The sequence below is a fragment of the Columba livia genome, chromosome 4 (assembly GCF_036013475.1).
Source record: "Columba livia isolate bColLiv1 breed racing homer chromosome 4, bColLiv1.pat.W.v2, whole genome shotgun sequence".
Taxonomy (NCBI): domain Eukaryota; kingdom Metazoa; phylum Chordata; class Aves; order Columbiformes; family Columbidae; genus Columba; species Columba livia.
Genome location: NC_088605.1, coordinates 13,785,550 through 13,805,161, shown reverse-complemented (window position 1 = coordinate 13,805,161; position 19,612 = coordinate 13,785,550). Strand labels below are relative to the sequence as shown.

General features: G+C 37.3%; 1 protein-coding gene across 2 annotated transcripts in view; it reads left to right on the top strand.

Annotated features, from left to right (window-relative positions):
* STK32B (serine/threonine kinase 32B) overlaps nt 1-19,612 on the top strand; it is a 162,982-nt gene that overhangs the window by 102,003 nt on the left and 41,367 nt on the right. The window contains exons 5-6 of one of the 2 annotated variants that reach the window (XM_013372292.3): nt 8,512-8,549; nt 17,143-17,232. In XM_013372292.3, coding sequence (XP_013227746.2) covers nt 8,512-8,549; nt 17,143-17,232 — 128 coding nt within the window. The remainder of the gene's footprint in view (nt 1-8,511; nt 8,550-17,142; nt 17,233-19,612) is intronic. The other variant, XM_065060513.1, reaches the window with a different exon arrangement.

The window sequence follows — 19,612 nt, the reverse complement described above, 5'->3', positions numbered from 1 at the left end:
TTTACAGTAATTATAGACTATGAACAGTGGCTGACTTAGGCACACATGTGTTTGGAGTCCTGTATATTTTCTTTTGGAGTTTGATAAACTGAGCAAACTCTTGGAGAGGTGATACATCTGAATGGATCTATTCTATATTTCCTGCATTGAAAAACAAAGAAGCAGTGATATGAATTTCAGCCGTTGCAAAACACACTTTTGATGCTAGCTTTTTACAACAGATAAATCCAAAGCTGCTTATCAATAACAACACTCTCCTGATTTGTCTTTAGGCAGAGGACAAATGTCATTAATTTCTCTCATTTAGTTTCACACATGGATTTCTGCCTGTGTAAATTGGAAGAGGCCCTGTGCCTTTTACTGTGAGGAGACTAATATGCAGTTGCTGGCAGTGCACACACACAGTACATTCTTCCCCTTACTCCCAGTCAAAAGCTCTCACATGGTATCTCTGAGGAAAGAAGCATCACCATTGCACTGTGTATGCTTTCCTGCTGGAGCATCTAATGAGTTGTGCACTTTCTGTGGTTATCAGAGATATCACCCATTCTTGAAAGCTGATGTACATGTAGCAGTATGACCCTTGTACTCATATGCACAGAAGGTCTCAGCAATACTTGACACTGCATCACAGAAAAGATTAGAGTCAATGGCTGTGAGATTATCAACAAATTACTGCTATGTGGTGATTCTGCATGACTCCTGCATGTGCTCTGGAGACGAGTTTTTCTTTGAAATGTGATGATGTTTTGGCATCATCACAGCATTGACAGTTGTTCAAGGTTCCCCCTCAGAGCTACCCAAAAGTACAACAGCTGTAGTCATGTCTAGCATTAGCTCTAGAAAGCAATTCTAGCAAAGGGAGTGACATGTTTGTCATTACTTTGAGTCCTCCAGGCAAAATGAAAACCAGCTGTCAGATTGGCTGCAAGTCACTTTTGCTGGTTAATACTCATTTGGAAAAGAACCTCTGTGTCCATAAGAGGAATCCTGGATTACATAGTCTGGGCTTTGTTATGCAAAAGCATATTTTATATGGTCATAGTGGTACTTCCTAATCCCACTCTCTGAGATGCTATACAATATCACGTAGAGGAGACAAAGCACAGGTTCACATTCTCCTTTGGACAATCCTTCTAGCTTTTATAGCATATAAGAATCTTCACCTATTTTTCTTGCTAGTGCAGTATATAATTACCTCTGTGATAAAGTCATATTTGATCTTCAGGAAGAACAATATAGTGAGATATTCTGTGTTTAATATTTTTGTTTTACTTCAGCACCTATGCAACTTCAGGACCTGAACCTAGACAAAGAAGACTATTAGCTGCCTACATATACCCAGAAATATGAAAGGCTCAGTATAGGATTCCTGTTATTAAAAAGGTCATTTCCCTCAGCTTGGGATAATATCTACTACAATTATTTCTCTAGGCTAAAGTTGACACTGTTTCCAAAGACAGCCGGCCATTCAGACAAATGTAGATATCATTACTGCCACCTATTGTTACAAGTAGAGAATTGAAGATATTTTCATAATGTATTTTTCCAAATGGAGATAAAATTGGAAAATAACAAGCTTGTTCCAGTTGAAGTATTAGTAAATAAACATATTTTGGTACTTTCTTTGACAGCTTTATTTTCAGAGCTATATAAAATTGGCTAGTACAAGTGCTAAGAAAATCCAAGATCTTCATGGACACCTGGTAAAAAATAGTACTAAGCTGAATAGGAACCACAGGGAAGGAACTAAAAAGGAACCGTAATGCTCAGCATCACAGTAACATATTTTTATATATCTAGGTGCTATTATACAATCCTAAGCTGTGAGCCAGGTGTCCAGACACTCTTTAGAGGTACATAGGAAGAGGTAGGGTCTTCAGAGGCTTTCGTTAGTGAGAGCTTTTTCATTTGACTTAAGTATTACAGCAGTTATGTCTTGCATAGGTACTAGAAATTGGTCTTGTTACTACACAGGTTGCCATACAGAAGGAAAAAGTTCCAAAGCAGGATAATGTGCGGGGTGATAGGATTCTGATCAGTATGATATGAATGCATGGTACCAGATAATTAGTTGGAAGTTGTTATGGATTTTTTGTTTCTACATTAAAGCCCCAGGAGTGGGAATTGCAGAGGAACCAAAAGATTCCAAATAAAAGAGAAGATTTTGAATAGGAAGACCCAATAAAAACAGTTATATGTTTGTGGATTGTAGGTTTGGGTGGTTTTTTGGGTGTTGTGTTTCATTGGTTGTTTTTTTTTTTCCTTTGTGTGTGCGTGGGGGAGGGTTTACTTGTTTGTTTTTTTGTTTGTTTTGGTTTGGTTGGTTGGTTGGTTTGGTTTTTTGTTTTACTTTTTGTGTGTGTGTGGTGGGGGGGGGAGGGGGGTGTTTTTTATTTTTTGTTTTTTTTCCAAGGGCTACTGACTGTTGAGTACCTCAGGTTCATGAATAATGCACCACGGATGGTATAATAATAAAATTATATATTTCTGGCTGGTGATAAATACATTATTTGTGATTGCATGTTTATGGAATGATTTTCAAATCCTGAAGCCTTTATTCATTTTTTTTACACAGAATTCTGTCGAATTCTATTAATTTCTAGATTTAGAAGTTGCCTTAATGAGTACTGTGAGATTTTAACATATAATTAAAATATCATAAAACTATTAAAACACTGTGATATTATAAAACCAGATTATCTTTCAAGGTGTGATGTTTGCTAGTCTGACCCTTTCTTGAAGGAAAGTTAAATTTTTTAAGACATCTGATATCTATGCACATACATATACTTATTTGAAAAAAATCTTCTACTGCAAATTGATTACTCTGAAACTGTATCTGGTAAATCACTGTAAAACCACAAGTTTGGCTCCATGTCTTATTTGCAGTTTGAAATGCAGATTTTTTCTTCTGGATGGAGATGGAGCTGACTAAGTAATTTCCTATAGATGGAACTTAGACCAATTAATATTTTAGGCTTTTTGACATTTCAGACTAGAGCAGGACACTGGAAGTGATGCCCTTTGACATTGCAAGTCCTTGGTGTATAACAAGCTCCAGAAAGTGCAAAAGGAAATGTCTGAGTTGATTGAATTAATAATTGTACCCTTTGCTTCTCAGAAGATAAATTTATGCATGGACATTCTGATACAAAATAGCAGCTGATTCTGTTTTCAAGCAGAATTAGTGGATCTCAGCTCTCCTGGATTTTTCTCTTTACTCAAGAGAGATATGGCTATAAAAGATGCATTCCTTTTAAATTATTCCTATCGAAAGCTCAGCAAAAGATATGCAACAATAAATTACCTTTGTAACTTGTCTCTGGTTTTCAGTGAATTAGCCCTGTTTAAATATGTGAAGATCAGGACCAGTACTTTAATTTTTCATCATCTCAATCACTTGTTTCTGCATTTGCTGGCCACGCCTATGACCACAGGATTTTATTAAGAGATGTTGCTTCCTCATTCGTGTCTTAGTCAGACAGTACTGTGAAAGTCTATTTCTGAACTTAATTATTCTAGTGGCTTAAGTGTCAGATGTGATGCCTTGTGGAAACACAGCTGGATTCATATAAACAAGCATTCACAAGATGTTATTTTCTTTACAGATCTCTCATAATCTAATACCACATCTTCTCAGCTAATTTCCAATTTTACTGAAGCCTTGCAATTTCAAAATTACAGTGATTCACCAGGTCATGTCATGTCATGGCATTCTTTAGAGCACGAACAGAAGGCTCTGAAGGTCTTTTTATGTAATGACAGTAAGTGGCAGCAACTACTGGTGAGATCTAAGTGAGGGTTGTGTGCGCTGGTGATCAGAGGTCTAGAGTAGTTAGAAGTCTTTCATTCCCATTCATCTGATATGAAAAAACAGTAAAGAACTCTGAGATTCTTACTGTGATTTTGTTTTAATACCATTGAACATTTCATGAAAGTAAGAAGGATGTTGATCAGGAACAAGAAACTAAAAAGATAAATTAGCGATGAGGTGCTGATGAAGAGGATGTATCAAACTTCACTAAGGCTATTTCTTGAGCAAGTGTTCTTGGTAGGTACTCAGCACAGTTCAGCTCTGGGGAATACATCATTTCTGTGCTGCCCTATAGAAGCAAAATACCTCTGACCAAATTAATCTCTTGTTTGTACAGTGACCAGTATACATTGATTTGTCCTTCATCCAAATCTTCAACGGATTTGCCATAAGAAAACCCTACTGTGTGTGCACTCTCTTTATGAAGTGCATGCCTTGGACCTGTATTATTCATGAATATAAATACAAAATAGGAAGGAAATAAGGTCCCTATCTGTGAAAATCAGAATTTGTTCACATTTCTGTTGAAAACTGGAAGAAATTGCTTTATGGTGTGTGATATGGTTCACTTCAGTGCTCTGATATAGTGATAAATCTCAGGTGAACTTGCATAATCCACAGCTGAAACTTGTATTTCCAAACTCATTGCCATTTTTATGGCTGTTAAAAACTGTGATACAGCTAATATTAATCTTAATGGAAATAGTCCAGAACTATGCATGTCATATTAGTTTATTTTTTTGTGGCAGGTATATGTTTGTGATTTAATGTGAAACATCGGTGTGACCAAAAACCAATAAAAGGCTCTAGTCAGGTATATTCTGTAGTATATAAATGGGTTATGAGCAAATAAATGAGAATAATTTAATAATTGAGAGAATCAGGTACTCAGTAATTATCCCTGCATGATTTCAAGTTGTTAGCCAGAAGCTGTTGCTTTTTGCTGTGCTTTTTTAAATGGTAGCAGCTGTCTTCTAGACTTTACCACTTGCATCTAATGGTCAATGAAGACTCCTAGTCTCTGTAGAGCATTAACTATGTCCAAGAATACAACCATCGCTCCCTTTCAGTCATAACTGTTTGGACTATTTTGTCAAAGAGAAGGCAAACAGGATCATGAAGGTCGTTGTATGTTAAAACTAGTTAATGTGACTTTCTGTGATCTCAATAGAATTTCTTTTCCCAGTGAAAACAGTGATTTCAAATGCTTATTTCTGCATGAGAAAAAAAAAACACAAAACAAACAAACAAACAAACAACAACAACAACAACAAACAAACAAGAAACAAGCTGCATAATTAAGAAAAAGCCTTTAAGCTCAGTATTTCAAGGTTTATCTTACACAGCATGCAGTTAGGTCATCAGTACTAAAGAGAAAAGAGTATGAAAAAAAATTTATTAAGGCTGAAACAATATCTGCAGGAGCCAATGTAATCCTTCCATTGAAGTCAAGGCCTTTGTCTGGATCTTGTTTCTTCTGCATCCTTACGAGAATGCTGAATTAGTCTAATTTAATTTCTGTTTTGGCTATTTTGAAACAATCTCTGAGAGAAACAAAACAAAACACCTTTAGCATTCTGCAAGGCAGTAGTCTGCCTTAACTGTAATCCAATTAATTTTAGTGATACACGTGTAAATATGGGCTGACAACATCCAGACTGAGAGAAGCATATCTTGTCACCCATGGAGTTTGACTGCCAACAGGGTCTAGGCATTACCACAACCCTGGTTTGTTATGGGCTGTAGTGCCAAGTGTGGTTTAGAGGAAGCTACTCATTTGCTGCTCCTGACCTGAATGGTGGAGCAAGGTTGTCAGAACCCACGATAAGGAAGATCCCTTGAGTAGGAAAGGCTTTTTGGTCTGTGTGCATCTGCATCAAGTGTCAGCCACAGCCTGAATTAATCGTAGGAAGATAAGCACAGATCTAATTTTACCACTTAAGTTTCTGAACATTACAGATGCAACTGCACAAAGAATGTATTTGATGATACATACAGCTGTCAAGTGAATTTGTCAATGTCTTTTCTGGTGGTAATAAAAACATATAGTATATTTAATGGTGCAATACCATAGCAGATATTTAAATTGTTTAAAATAATCTTCTTAAAAAAATATATATATAAATATATATATATATATATATAAAGACACAGTCTTATAATGAGCAATCCCTGGGTGCTGCACTGTTATACACACAGCAGTAGTTCATAAAGCTGAACTTCTGATTCTGATCAGTTTTATTCTCAGTGAAGTACCAGTGATTGTACCATTCCAATTCTCAATTTTTATTTTCTTAAACTGAGGAAAGCAGTTTGGAGTGTCGTTGAATGTATCACAGAAAGACCCTAATGTACTTGGGTGTGAACCCCATCTTTTTACCCACTTAAGAAGTGCATAGTCAGAATGTGCTTGTTAAACTTTGTGAACAAGTTTAAAACATTGAATTCAGCAGTCAAAACTAAGGTGTGCCTATTTTCGTTGAAATATGCTGCTGCATTTTTGAGTAATGGATCAATCACAAAGGCTATTCAATGTGAAATCACAATCCCAACTCTTTTCAGAAAACAGTTATCAAAACCAAAAGATTATTTTGTTACTAGTAAATACGTTTGATGCCAGCTGAATAGTAGCTCTTCCAAAAAGTCTTATCAATTGAGAGATTACATGTAACATCATATATAAAAATTATAGAATTTCCTATGCTATTTCAACCAAAGAGACATTTTATAATATAAGCAAAGATATTGAATCCTACAGTTCACCTGTAGCTCACACCTTCATTCACATTAAATCAGGGGAAGGAATGTTTTTGATATGCTAGATGATATGACAGGTGACTATACGGGAGAGGAAAGAGAGAAGTCAGAGTTTGCAGGTTTGCAGATGACATGGGCTCCAGGAGAGTTTTCCCCATTTATTACACACGTAACTAGAACTGCTGCTGAATCAGGCAATCATAAATAGCCTGTAAATTGTGCAGAAGAAATACAGTATTTCACACTGAAATACTGGTGTAATTTTAAATTTCCATTCCAGACAGTAATTCACAGTGAGATCCTTTTCCACACACAGACACATCCTAAATTATTTCTAAATGTGCAGGGAATGATTCAAAGTAATTTCTTATTTATCCTACATTTCTCCAGCTGCTGTTGCACAAATCGTAAACACAATCTTAGTATACTTCATAATTTCATATGATTCTCAGGAAAGGACAGAAAGTGTGGAATTCAGATTGCTAAGCTGTAAACTTCCTTCTTTTGTCAGTAAGGGTATGGAGTTTGGGTGATGACTAAACTCATACTACACAAGCAATATATATATTATAATTGCTATTGCTATCTTATTCCTGTATGATGTTTCCTTTAGAAGTCATTCTCTAATTAAAAAAAAAAAAAAAAAAAAAAAAAAGAAGAAGAAAAGAATAAGAAAATAAGTTTTTTAAAAAAAAGGTGTTCTGGTGTAATACATTTTTATTTTGCAACATTACACTTTTTTCGTTATTTTATTTATGGGCACGCCAGAAAAATCTTATTAGTGAAATCTAAGAGTGTATTAATACATATTTCAGTCAGGATAAAATTTTCTGAGAAATGTTTAAATTGCAACAATCAAGCAATCCCTTGGCTAAAAAAAATTACACAGTTGGAAGTTCTTTGGAGTTCAGACTCATCCGACAGCTTATTTTGACATCAGTGGAAAATTCAGCCCAAGTGGCAAATGTTTTGTTCAAGATGGACTGATGCATCTCCAACTCCAGCAATGCCAACCAACAACATGGCTTCAAAATTGCATGAAGCACAATCTGGCAGCGAAAAGGCAGTGCCACCTAACAGTGCTGCATCACACTCACTGAGGTGCAGGGGGAGCCAAACCAGGGACCGATCCAGGCTGGCAAAGGGAAAAGATGAGTTTCTTCCAGGACAGATCCCCATCATGAGTAATGAGTCTGGACCAAGAAAAAGCGTGGGAATGCCCAACAATGGTAGGGAAAAGCTGTCTCCATTTGTCCTGACAGCAGCCTGAGTGTAGGTCAACATAAAATGACATTGAAAGTACAGATCTCACGGGCAGTGTTGTTCCCTTGTGCTAAGGACAGCAGAGTTGAGCTGATGCTTCAACACATTATGATCTCCAGTCTTCCTTATCCCTGTTCCTTTCCCCAGCATGCTACATGCTGATACAGAGAGCCAAGGTGGGCTTAGGGGCTAAAAAGAGAGCTGCCAGGCTTGCCTTGTTAGTGTAAGATAGATAGCAGAATGACAACATACAAGTGATCATGCATGTGAGCATGGCAAATTAGTGGGGTCTGGCAGAAAGGGCAGATCACCAGTGTTTCCAATTAAATTATTTATATGGTCTGTCAAATGCAGAGCCCTTTGGCAGCCAGGCACCTCCTAGATGCAAATGTTCCATCTCATTGTTCCCGCGCCTATCAAGAATAAAGTACATAATCTTGAAAACCAAATCCATGTCAGTGCTAACCATATGAAAATAAAACCACATAAAATGGAAACCTAGAGAATGTCTTTATGCATGTTTTCTCAGGGCAGTAAAAAGATGTAGATAAAAATAATTTGCCTGTGTATGATATAGTTTTCTTTGGGTTTGTAATGATCTAAGTGACTTGGAGAACAGGTGGCAGGTTTTCTTTGGGTATGAAATGTAAAGCATGCCTTTTCTTGTTTTACAGGGACATCAAACCTGACAACATACTACTGGATGAGCATGGTAAGTGAATATTGAACAGTTTTTCATCAGATGTGTCTAATTCTTCAGCTCTCAGTGACATGCTCATGCCATGCTTTATAAATCAGCCTCAGATATAGGATTCCTACCTAAATCTGGAGTTTCTCTTCAGAATGTCTCTGTCTACTTCGTGGTTTTTGTAAATTCTCCAGAGATCACCAGGGGTACCTGATATAATCAAATTAATATTTTATTCACAGGATTACTTTGAATCACCATAATCCCTTTTTAGGGATCTACCAGTGGAACAGTATATCGAGCACTTAATTTCTCTCCTAAAATTTCTGAAGAGCTAAGAAATGTCATATAGCAAATTATTTCTCATATAGGTATCTGAAATCACTTTCCTAAATTCAGGTATGGAATTTGGAAATTCGCCTCTAAGTATGCAAAATTTAAATGGCTCTACATGTAATTCTGGCTCAAATGACTTAAAAAGGCTAGACAACATGATCTGCTTTGAACTTTCAGTACTAATTCCATGATCACAAACAAAAAAAGTGTGCTCTGAAAAAAAAGACGCTAATTTCTTTAAACATAAATTTTACACATATACTAAAACCTCATGCATCTTTTTACAACTATTAATATGAAAAATGTGAGAAAATACAGGTAAGAGATGGCATTAATCTTATATCAGAACAGAAATATGTACAGGAGGAAAAATAAACAGAAAAAAGTAACGTGTGTTTGCTGCTGTGCGAAAATCATCTTGTGCTTTGTTGAGCTCAGAAACTGATTGCAAGCAGTTAACCTTTGAGAAAATATAAGATAGAAATTATGCTAAAGTTACCATTACTTTTCAAAATCCATTGCAGAGCTGCTAGGTATTCTAGTTAAAGTTGATTAAAGAGGTATCATTGCAAACAGCTAGAGTTTGTCTCTAGGAATACTGAAACCAACAAAGCTAAGTAATGTTGGAGTTTTAAACTACCTAAAACTTCAGGAATTTAATGCTTCAGACTCGTAAGTATTAATGTTCCCTAGATACGCATGAAATAGAAGTCTCTTGTCTTTAAGTCCTGGGCGAATTAAAGATGTCAAAGCAACATGAATGGACTATGAATGTACTAAATCTCTGATTGACAGCCTTTGAAGTATGGTTGCCCTTATCTCTCCATGCCCCTCGTCAAGGTTAATTACTGCACAAAATCAGCCTCTTAAAAGAGGTTTCCTATGGGGGCTCAAGTATTGCAGAGATGTTACACCAGAGTGAGCAATATGCTGCAAAATGAAGTTTTTTTGGTGATTAATAAGCAGTTCAGTAAGAAAGTTATCTATGGCCAGCTCGGAAATTTTAGGATGGATAGCCCATTTTCTGCACAGTGGCAGCATACTACTCCCTCCACAGGTAACTGACAGACATAAACATGTTCTAGACTATCTGATCTATATTGTATGTCTACACTATACATCAGTATGTGTTTCTCTTTGGTGACTGATACCTAGAAGTTTTGAGTAAAGATAGAGATATCCACCTTATAGATGTACATTCTGCCAGATTAATGCTATCCTTGAAGTCCATAACAGCTTTGATTAAGCCATGACAGAGTATCAATAACTTCATTTTTACAGAATCATCAGATTTCACTTAATGGAAAGATGTGCTGAATATATGCACCATATGCTGTAGAAGAAGCATAACAAATTCACCTAATATAAGTCTAACTAGGTACACAGGAAGGAACTTTATTTTAGCCTGTGGCCCTAAGATGGCACAACAGTGTCCTATAAGCTTGACTTTTAGCCCTGGGTCTTTCTTATAGTTCATTAAACAAACTGTATTTACACAAAGTGCTATGGAATTGGAAATGCACAGTATTTAGGTCAGAGAGTTTGTCTCAGTGAGTTAGATTTCTTTTACCTCACTGAAGAAACCTGTTTTGGCTGAAGTCAAAGTATAGTGTTAACACCACTCAGATTGCCTTACATCTTCAAACAGTTAAACTGATTGACTTCCATAACATATATAAAGACTGTAGATATTTCTGCTCATTAAAACTAGTTTAACTACAACTTATCTGTATGCTTTAGGGAACATACCTCAGGAATACAGAAATAGTGAAAACAGGAGATTTTTCTTAAACCATAAAAATGATCAATCTAATTTACAAAGAAAAAGCACATAAATGTATACAACATATTCAAAATCATTCTAGCAGAGGAAGCCTGAATTTTCTCATATACTTTTCAGCAAAGCTACATCTCAACGCTGCTGAGCACAGGTTCTAATGCATCAGTGGAAATAAATGTTTCATGATCATGAGAAGCATAATGCTACAAGAGAATGGGGTAATCAGCTGCTTAAAATAGTGTTTAGCCCCTACCACCCCTACCAGAGGATGATTTCTTGGTCTCCTGGAAAGACTCTCCATCCCATGGAAGAGTCTCCTCTGAAGAGACTAAGTAGGAATGGTTTCAGGTTTCACTCTCCAAACCAGAATAAGATGTCTCTAAGACAGTGAATGCTGTCTATAAAGCTCTCTTGTTATCTTTCCTTCTCAGATTTCTCAGAAAGCTTTTCCGTTTATGACTAACATTTAGTTACTCCACATTTAGTAGTAGTGATCTGTTCTGCCAACATGCATCTGAAGCAGAATTATTCCAGTGATAGCTGACGGGGCTACCTGATCATTCAGGAGAGCTATTGTTATTGTATTATACAGAGAAAAGCATTATAGAATTATCTTAATAACAGTATTCTGCTTCCTCTACTATTCCTTTCATTTAATGGTTTAGAAGAATATAGCTAAAGTCACAGAGTTTAGAATGGAAACCTGGCAAGTCTGGTCCATGTCATATTTTTTTCTGAAATAACAAAGAAATTAAGTATGTCTTTAAATCTTTCCATGATCTATTAGCTGTGATGGCTAAGGAGATGTGAAATGCCTGAAATGCAGAAAAACAAACCAACAGATTAGTATATTGCCTTATTTTTTTCAGATATGATAATGTTATTTCTATAGCTATTTGGTAGTTTCTTGTTATTAACATTTCTGGTCATTCTGCAGAAATTATAAGGCTCTACTTTGGCACCCAGGCTTTGCATTGTTCAGAGTGGCCACACCATTATAACACTCTAGTGACAGGAAATTTGCAGGGGCTTGATTTCCTCTCAGGCAAGCTTTTAATAGGACCCAGCAAGGTCCCTGCTTTTTTTACCAAGGAAGACCTCCCTGCTAGGTCAGGCCTTCGGTTGGTATTTTGTCACAACCAGTAGCAAGAAGAGACATTATTCTGGAGCGTGCTCTTGGCCACTTGGTCATCAAATGCCTCAGTGCTTCCTAGCACCTGCAATTTTTTTATTAGAGTATTAGATTATATCTGTATATTCCCTTTAGAATCTGGATGAATCTTTGTTCATGAGTTTTTCCACTGCCTCATTGAAGCTGAAGCTGCTATTGGCCTCTACAACCTCCTGGAGCAACAACTTGTAATTTACCATCCTTCATGAGAGAAAGGTGGTTTATGTGTTTTTAAACATTCTTCTTTCAAAAAAACCCATCTTCTACTTCCAAAATTGAAAGATTTGGTGAATAATAGCTTAAAGTCACAATCTTCTTGATATTCAAAACCTCCTTCAGCATTCTCCTGTCAGCTGAAGAGCCCCAACCTTTTACATTTCTCCTTATAAGCCACTGCTGTCCATTCACCCCTCCGCCTTGCCATAGATAGCATTACAGATATGCAGGCTTTCAGTTTAAGAGCAGAGGAGCAACTGCATTGGATCAAAGACCCATCTAGTTGAGTTTCTTGTCTCTGAGAGTCTCCAAAAACTGAATGACAGAGAAGGATATAAAACAAGATTTTGTGGTACTTCCCTTACATACTCGCCCAGCATCCAGCCTTTTGTGACTGAGGCATTTCCTGAGCTGGATATGTTTTTTTCACATTTAATAACTTTCAGTGGTCTTTTCCATTATCTTTTCTGGTACTTCCTTGAGTGGGAGGAACTTTTGGCATCCTTAACATCTTGTGGCAAAGCAGTCTTTGTCTTAAACACAGATTATGTGAAGACTCGTTACCTGTTTGTTTGTTTTGAAGGAGTTACCTTCTAACAGCACTGAATGCCTCCTACTTCTAGTCTTCAAACTGTTTCGTGGTAGTTTTCCATATTGAAATCACAAAACTTACATTTCACTCTTAGACTTCACAGGACTAGCTATATTTTATTAGGTTTGGGATTTTTTTAAAAACTGGGGTTTTGCTTCTGTTAGTGGCACTTTTACTCAGTAATTATTTCTCTTACAAGAGAACAAGGCAGATTTAAGCTGGCATTCATAAGTGTCTTATTATATATTATTATATTGGTTTATGATCATAAAAGTTATCCCTAGCTTATATGAGAATCTCAGTTCTCATTTGAAAATTAACAGCAAAATTGAAAGAGCCAGCCTATGAGCAATCTTGGTCTTAAAAACAAAAATAGGATGAAAAAACCCACACACAAATTCAATATTTTGAACTCTGATATTAACTTCCAAACAACAGAACTGTCAACATTATTACTGTATAGTGATGTCTTGGAGATATAAAGTCTCCACTAAAGATGTAGCTGGTGTGTCTGCACTAGGGCTGGTCCTTATCATACCCACAGACAATTTTCTGGGACTGTGTCTCATTTAACCCTCTGACGTGGATTAACAACATGACTGTTCTCAGCGCCATTCATCCACCTGAAGCTATCCACATTTTGAATACAAATTTGCAATAAGCAGCCTACCCTTTTGAAATGCGCAGCCTTGCTGAATCCATCTACCATAGTACAATAGGGTTTCTAACAATCATCTCTCTGATGATAAGTGGCAGACTGCCAGGTCATGCCAATTCCACGTGAATGTGAGCTTACGTTCTTGTACATAGCACAGATGAACCCAGAGAGACACTTTTGAAGTTGTTCATAGGGTTTGACCTTGTGAGGGCAAACCAGATCCGAATTTGCTCCAGAATGTTACTGTGTTGAGATTTCCTGTCAGCTCTTATGCATGCTGAGTTGGTGGCATTAACTCCGGTCTGCTATTTCTTTTCTCTGCCCTCACCTTCACCCCTATGGATTCAGACTCTGAGAAATTCAATGAGGTTTGAGGTCATGTACATTTTCCTCTGATAAATGTCAGTCAGCCAGCCTCAGCTACCTTTCAGGACTTTGAAAATTTTCATTACGATTTGTTCAAAAATTAAATATTAGTCCAATGAAAGATCATTTGCTGTTTACCTCAGATACTGGGGTTTCAGGCCATGTATAAAAGTGAGGCATAAAAGCCATACAGCACTTCTGAAGTACATGCATAAAGCTTCTCAAAGTCATATACTGTACTGTACTGTAGGTATTAATTTAAAAAATTCCCTGTTAAAACTTTAACTAGAAGCTGACTGGAGGAATGCAATTTTTAAAAGAATGTCCACTGAAATACTTTCTGCTTGCAATGTACGTGTTGGCATACGTGAAATCTGTGCAGTTTGGAATGATTTGAAAAAGCACTCTGCAAGAGAGCCTAGTCTCCACCATCCTTTTATTATCATAGGGGGTCATGAACCCATGGGGTTAAGCAATGGGCTCTTTCCCTGTGATACTTGAATTTATTTAGGCACTGCGGAATCCATTGTGTGCTGGTCTGCTTCATAGCTCTTAAAGGCTAAACCTGAATGGCACTGCTGCTTAGATCAATATTGTACCTGATACCTTAGAAGGGAGCCAGTGTACAGACTTGGTTTTGACTTTTAGTTGTTCATGATAAAATCCAGAAATGGAGATGAAGTACAAGGTGTGAAGCTCAGCAAGAAAAAAGTCCCCATTAATTGAAATTTTGGAAACAGTGTGAAGCAGCTAGTATCCCAACATATTTACTGCAGTAATAGCAACCTTTCCTTTCTCTATATGCAGCAGTTGCGGTAAAAAGATGTCTTAGAGGATTATTAGAATGAAACTTGTAGAAAGTTTGGGACTAACTGTCCCTTGAAATATCCACACTACGAATGAAAATCTTAAAAAAAGTCACTAGGCTTTAAAGAGTTGAAACCAGTGCAGAGGCAGGCAGAGATCTACCTCGATATCCCTCCTGCCCTCCTACACTGCTGACAGGCACAGGGGGTTCACTTGTGTTGCCTCCTGCTTGAACTTAAGCCCAGACACAGCCTCCCCCCACACCTTCAGCTCCCACCAAGCACTGTGTGGCGTCCTGTAGCAGCACAGGGTCCTGCCTATGGGACACCTGGCTTTTCCTCCCTAGCCCATTAGCAGCACTCTACACAACAGGCAAAAGCAAAGGTGGAGTTTTTCCAGTGGTACAGACACGGCTCTGCTGTGCCCTGCTGCATGTACAGGAGCTGCCTGTTGCTGTATCTTCCTAGTCCATCCCTTACCTTGCAGAAAGGCATTTTTAAGGAAGACCATCAATCAGCAAATACAACGTTTCACATATGCTATTTTTGTTTTGTTAAGTGAAATCTAATAAAAGGCGGAGAAAACAATGCACTGCAGGAGAGGCAATTTTCATTGGAAATCAACTATTTGGATCAGTCTGAATGATAATATACAATAGGTGTTTTGCAACAGGCTATCATGCTGGTACTCTAATAGAAAGCATCACTTACAATGCTGTCATTTAAATGACAGAACTTTATTTGTCAAAAAAAATAAAAAGTATTAGTCTGCCAAGATGCTTGCAGCTTTTCAATCTACAGAATATATAGAATTGCTTAAAACTACTGCTATGAGGTGACTGTATGTGATTCAATTTTCATTTTAAAGAAGCCTTCTGCCATTTTGGTTTGTTATTGTAAAGATGAACTGCAAACATGCTATGGTCTGGCCACCAAGAAGGAGGAATATCACCTTGAAATCGGATGGCAGGCTGGGCTGTGAACACTAATGCTTGTTGCAGCAGCCTAACACCTTCCACCCTTATAAAGTGATTGCTTTCATTTGATCACAGTTTTTGTTTGCAACATGTAGATACCTTCCTGGTCTGAGTGTTTTAGCAGGAAAATGTCGCTAAAATGTAAGCAGGGTTGTGGTTTGTTTTGTTTTGGTTTGTTTTTGTTTTGTTTGTTTATTTTTTGTTTGTTTTTGTTTTGTTTTGTTTTGAGAAAACTACACCAAGCAGGCAAACCATTTCATTGAAAACTTCTAATGTGTCTTGAATTAGGAGAAATAGCTTTAAGTTTGGCAGTGGGATGTGCCTTCTTCCTTTTGCCCTTCGAAAACAACTCACATCTGGATAAATCTGGGGACACTCAGAATTTCAGTTCACACATGCATGGCTGCAGACTTGTTAGAGGTTGACAGATACATTTCTTGGGGACTTTGAACAGGATCTAGGTTAGACTGAAGTTGAGAGTGCTGTTTCTCCTTCAGGCATTACAGCAACTTTCAGCATCAGTCATTTGTTACATTCTTTTCATCTTTGGCAGCAAACATGATAACAACATCCCTCGCTTAATAACTGCATCATGCCCAAAGCCTGCTCCCTTCTGCAGACTGAATGAGGTTGAGATCTTGATTAAAAACAAACAAACAAAAATCACAGGAACCTGTCATTCAAGACTCTAGTTCAACATATGGTATATGAATCCTGATCTGAGTGCAGGGCTAAGCCAGGGAAAGGGGTACTTTTTCCTTTTTCCTGTACTCTGTCCTCCACATTGGCATTGCCAGATGTAATCACAGAGAGCATGCTACCTGCATCACTCCATCATATAAAACTAGTCCTTAGGCAGACACGCAAAATCTAACAGTAGACTTATTGAATTAAAAGTCTGCAGATTTTCAGGCTGGATTTGCATTCAGTTTACCTGTATACAGCAAGGCAGGATTAACAACTATTGCTATGCTGTGGTAGAGCAATTTAGCCTATGCTTGTTGTAAACTACCCCAGAAAAAAGTAATGACAGCAGGTTTGGGCCATCCAGCCTGATTAGTTCAGTTAAAATCAGCTGTCTGACTGGCCAGGCAGTAAATCCACTAGCTGACTTGTGTCACTTTCATTTTGCAACCTGCTGTCAAATGATTGATTGTTTGAAACTTCCTGCTGTTACATACACATTCTTCTGCTAACACAGAATTAATTTTATAGTTTTTGTATGAAAAAAAATACCGTTTTTCTTCTCTGCTCCCTTTTTGCCCTGAGGAGACCCAGAAAAAGCCAGACTGATGGTAACCTAAAGGGGATGTGATAGCAGGCAGGTGTCATGAGTGCTTGAGAATGTGAGGTGTGGCTCTAGTTGGAGATAAGAAGAGGTAGATTTCACACAGCTTCACAAAATTCACCATTGTCCCTGTTATTATTCAGTTACTATTCCTAACATTCACATCAGGAGGACGTTCAGGAGTGTCTAGCAAAAAAGGTTCAGTACTGCAGGCAGATAGCAGATGCAACCATACAGGAAAAGTATTCCATCATTTTGCTGCCAATATGATTTTTCTAGTTATGAGGACATTTAATAGTAGGTTTCCATTAATTGTTATTAACAGTTCCAATTTAATTTTCTTTCCATTATCACTTTCCATTATCACTTAAATATTAAACAAAGGATGTGCTTTTTTAACTTCTGTTTTTACTTTGTGTAATTGCAGGACATGTTCATATCACTGACTTTAATATAGCAACCATAGTGAAAGGCTCAGAAAAAGCTTCTTCTATGGCTGGCACAAAACCCTATATGGGTAAGTTTTCAAGACCATTTATAAATGTAAGAAAACTCACACATTAGAGTTGACTAATGGTATATTTAAACGATTTTAAGTTGTTAAAGAATACAGTAAAGGTGATCAACTTCTTGTTCTTGAAAGTGTGTATGTGTTAGCAATGGAAAACATTGGAGATGGGGGGACTGGGCAGGAGCTTGGTCTCCACACCGTTTCTAGTCAGGTTCTGTTTGGTTTTGTGTAACAAATTCAGGAGAGTTTCAACTGCGTTACTTGCTGTGAACCCCCACATCTGGAGACAGGAGTATACTATCATATTTGCAGCACCGTGTCTATGATCTAGCACAGAACATGCAATGTCAGTTTTAAAGTGTCCAGGCACATCCTTAATTGCTTTGTTATGCTGATTTCCTCAAAAATGTGTCTGTTAGAGGCCTATGTAACTAATCCCTTACATGGTTTGTCTATGGCTTTTAGGGGCACTTTGTGTGTTTTAATAATGTAATTTAAATGCATAGATAGACTGAAGGCTGGGTGAATAAAATTCAGTTCACCTCTCCTCATTTGTCTAAAAGCTAGGCATCTTGGCTAAATTAATAATTCAAACTTCACTTAGAGTTGAAGGACAGAAGGCAACCCCTGAAGGTCATTTGTCCCACTAAAGTTAGGCAAACTTCCATGACTAAGAATAGGTGTGATTTGTCCTTTTTGTGGCTTCCTACACAGCTACTGTCTTAATTCCCTCTGTATATGGAATTGTCATTGCCTGAGGAGATGACTAGCTTAAGACTAAACATACTTGGTTTCTGGAAACTATACTAACAGATATTTGTGTCTCCAAGAGACTTTCTCCAGCAGAAATGCTCAGAGCACAATGAACATCCATGCAGTGGTAAAATATTTGTAAACAATCACATTTTGAAAATATCATTGGGTGAACCAAAGGCCAATGTTTTACTACATTTCTGTATATTAGCATAGGATTAAAAGCATTTTCCCAAGAAATAGGAATTATTACTTATGTTTTTCGTGGCACAAAGATCACCATATCAACCTGCACAAGCAGCAGGCAGGTGTCTTCAGGGTGCCTCCATACCAACTGAGAGACTGTCAGAGGAGTCCCAGGCACTGGAGCAGAGTTGTATTTTCAGATATGATGTGATATGAAGCTGGTTAGCTTACCCTTATAAATGTACTCAGACCAAGAAACATTTTATGTGGTCCTGCCTCAAGCATTTAAGTTACACAGAGGAATGAGGTTTTAGATTAAAATTTTCTCAGCGTTTCACATTGGTCAACTTTAACTGAGTGTCTAGTTCACTGTCTCTAGTAAGGTGATATGACCAACACTGCACAGGTGTGGGATATACAGCATTAGGAGGTAAGAGTCTGGGTACTGAGCTTCCCCTCAGTGTTGGATATTGCACCACAGGTTCCCTATCCATTGTCATGAAGAGAAGGAAAGGGATGCTGCAACCTCACTTACAACAGCAGCTTTCATTTAAAAAATAACTTGCTTGAGCATTTTTGCCAATATGTAGTTGATTTATTTATGAAAATAAAACAAAACAACAAAATTCAGGAAAAAGGCATTTTTTGTCTACAACAATTTGACCTCCCCCCAACACATATAGACAAGTAGCTGTACAACTGACATGTGAAATAATTACATTCACAGAAGCACCCTTACAGACCTGATGACTGAAATGTTAAAAGATTCCAGCATTTTTGATATGGTGGTTTTGAATTCCTGTGAAAAGCTTATTTTTCAGAGCTCACACATTTTGCTTAAAAAGCTGCCAAGAATCTTCTAGAAGCCATTGTCATTAGATGTGCAAATTCTTATTACATGAGTTATTCAAAAACATCCTTGAAGAGCAGCCATTTTGCAGGATCTGAAACAAGTTCAGAACAGACATTTTCCATATTTAATTGTGATGATGACAGTAGACATAACAATAGAGTCTTTTCTGAGATTTAATTAGGTAGTTTTAACTGTTTTGATGGCCTTACATTTTTAATCTTGAAGCAGTTCCACAGTTTTACATTAGAAAGGATAATTATTACGAAAGTAGAAAAAAGCTAAGTACTTGCTTAGGGGTTAGTTAGCATTTTACCATCTGTCATAGTCTGAATGTATGTAATGAAGAGATCATCTGACAACTAATGATCAGAAGCAGATTAGTTAAAACAACTGTACAAAAATGTGAATATTCTTCAAATATTTTTCTGAGATTTAACAGGAAACTTAGCGTCCTTTGGAGCATATTTCAGCCCATCTATACACATCAGCAGACCACCACATTCTTGGTTTGTCGGGTCTCTGTTGGCAGGCTTTTCTCACAAGAAAAAAACACTAGCTTTTAACAACAGAAAGCACAAAAATCTGTAGCAAGTG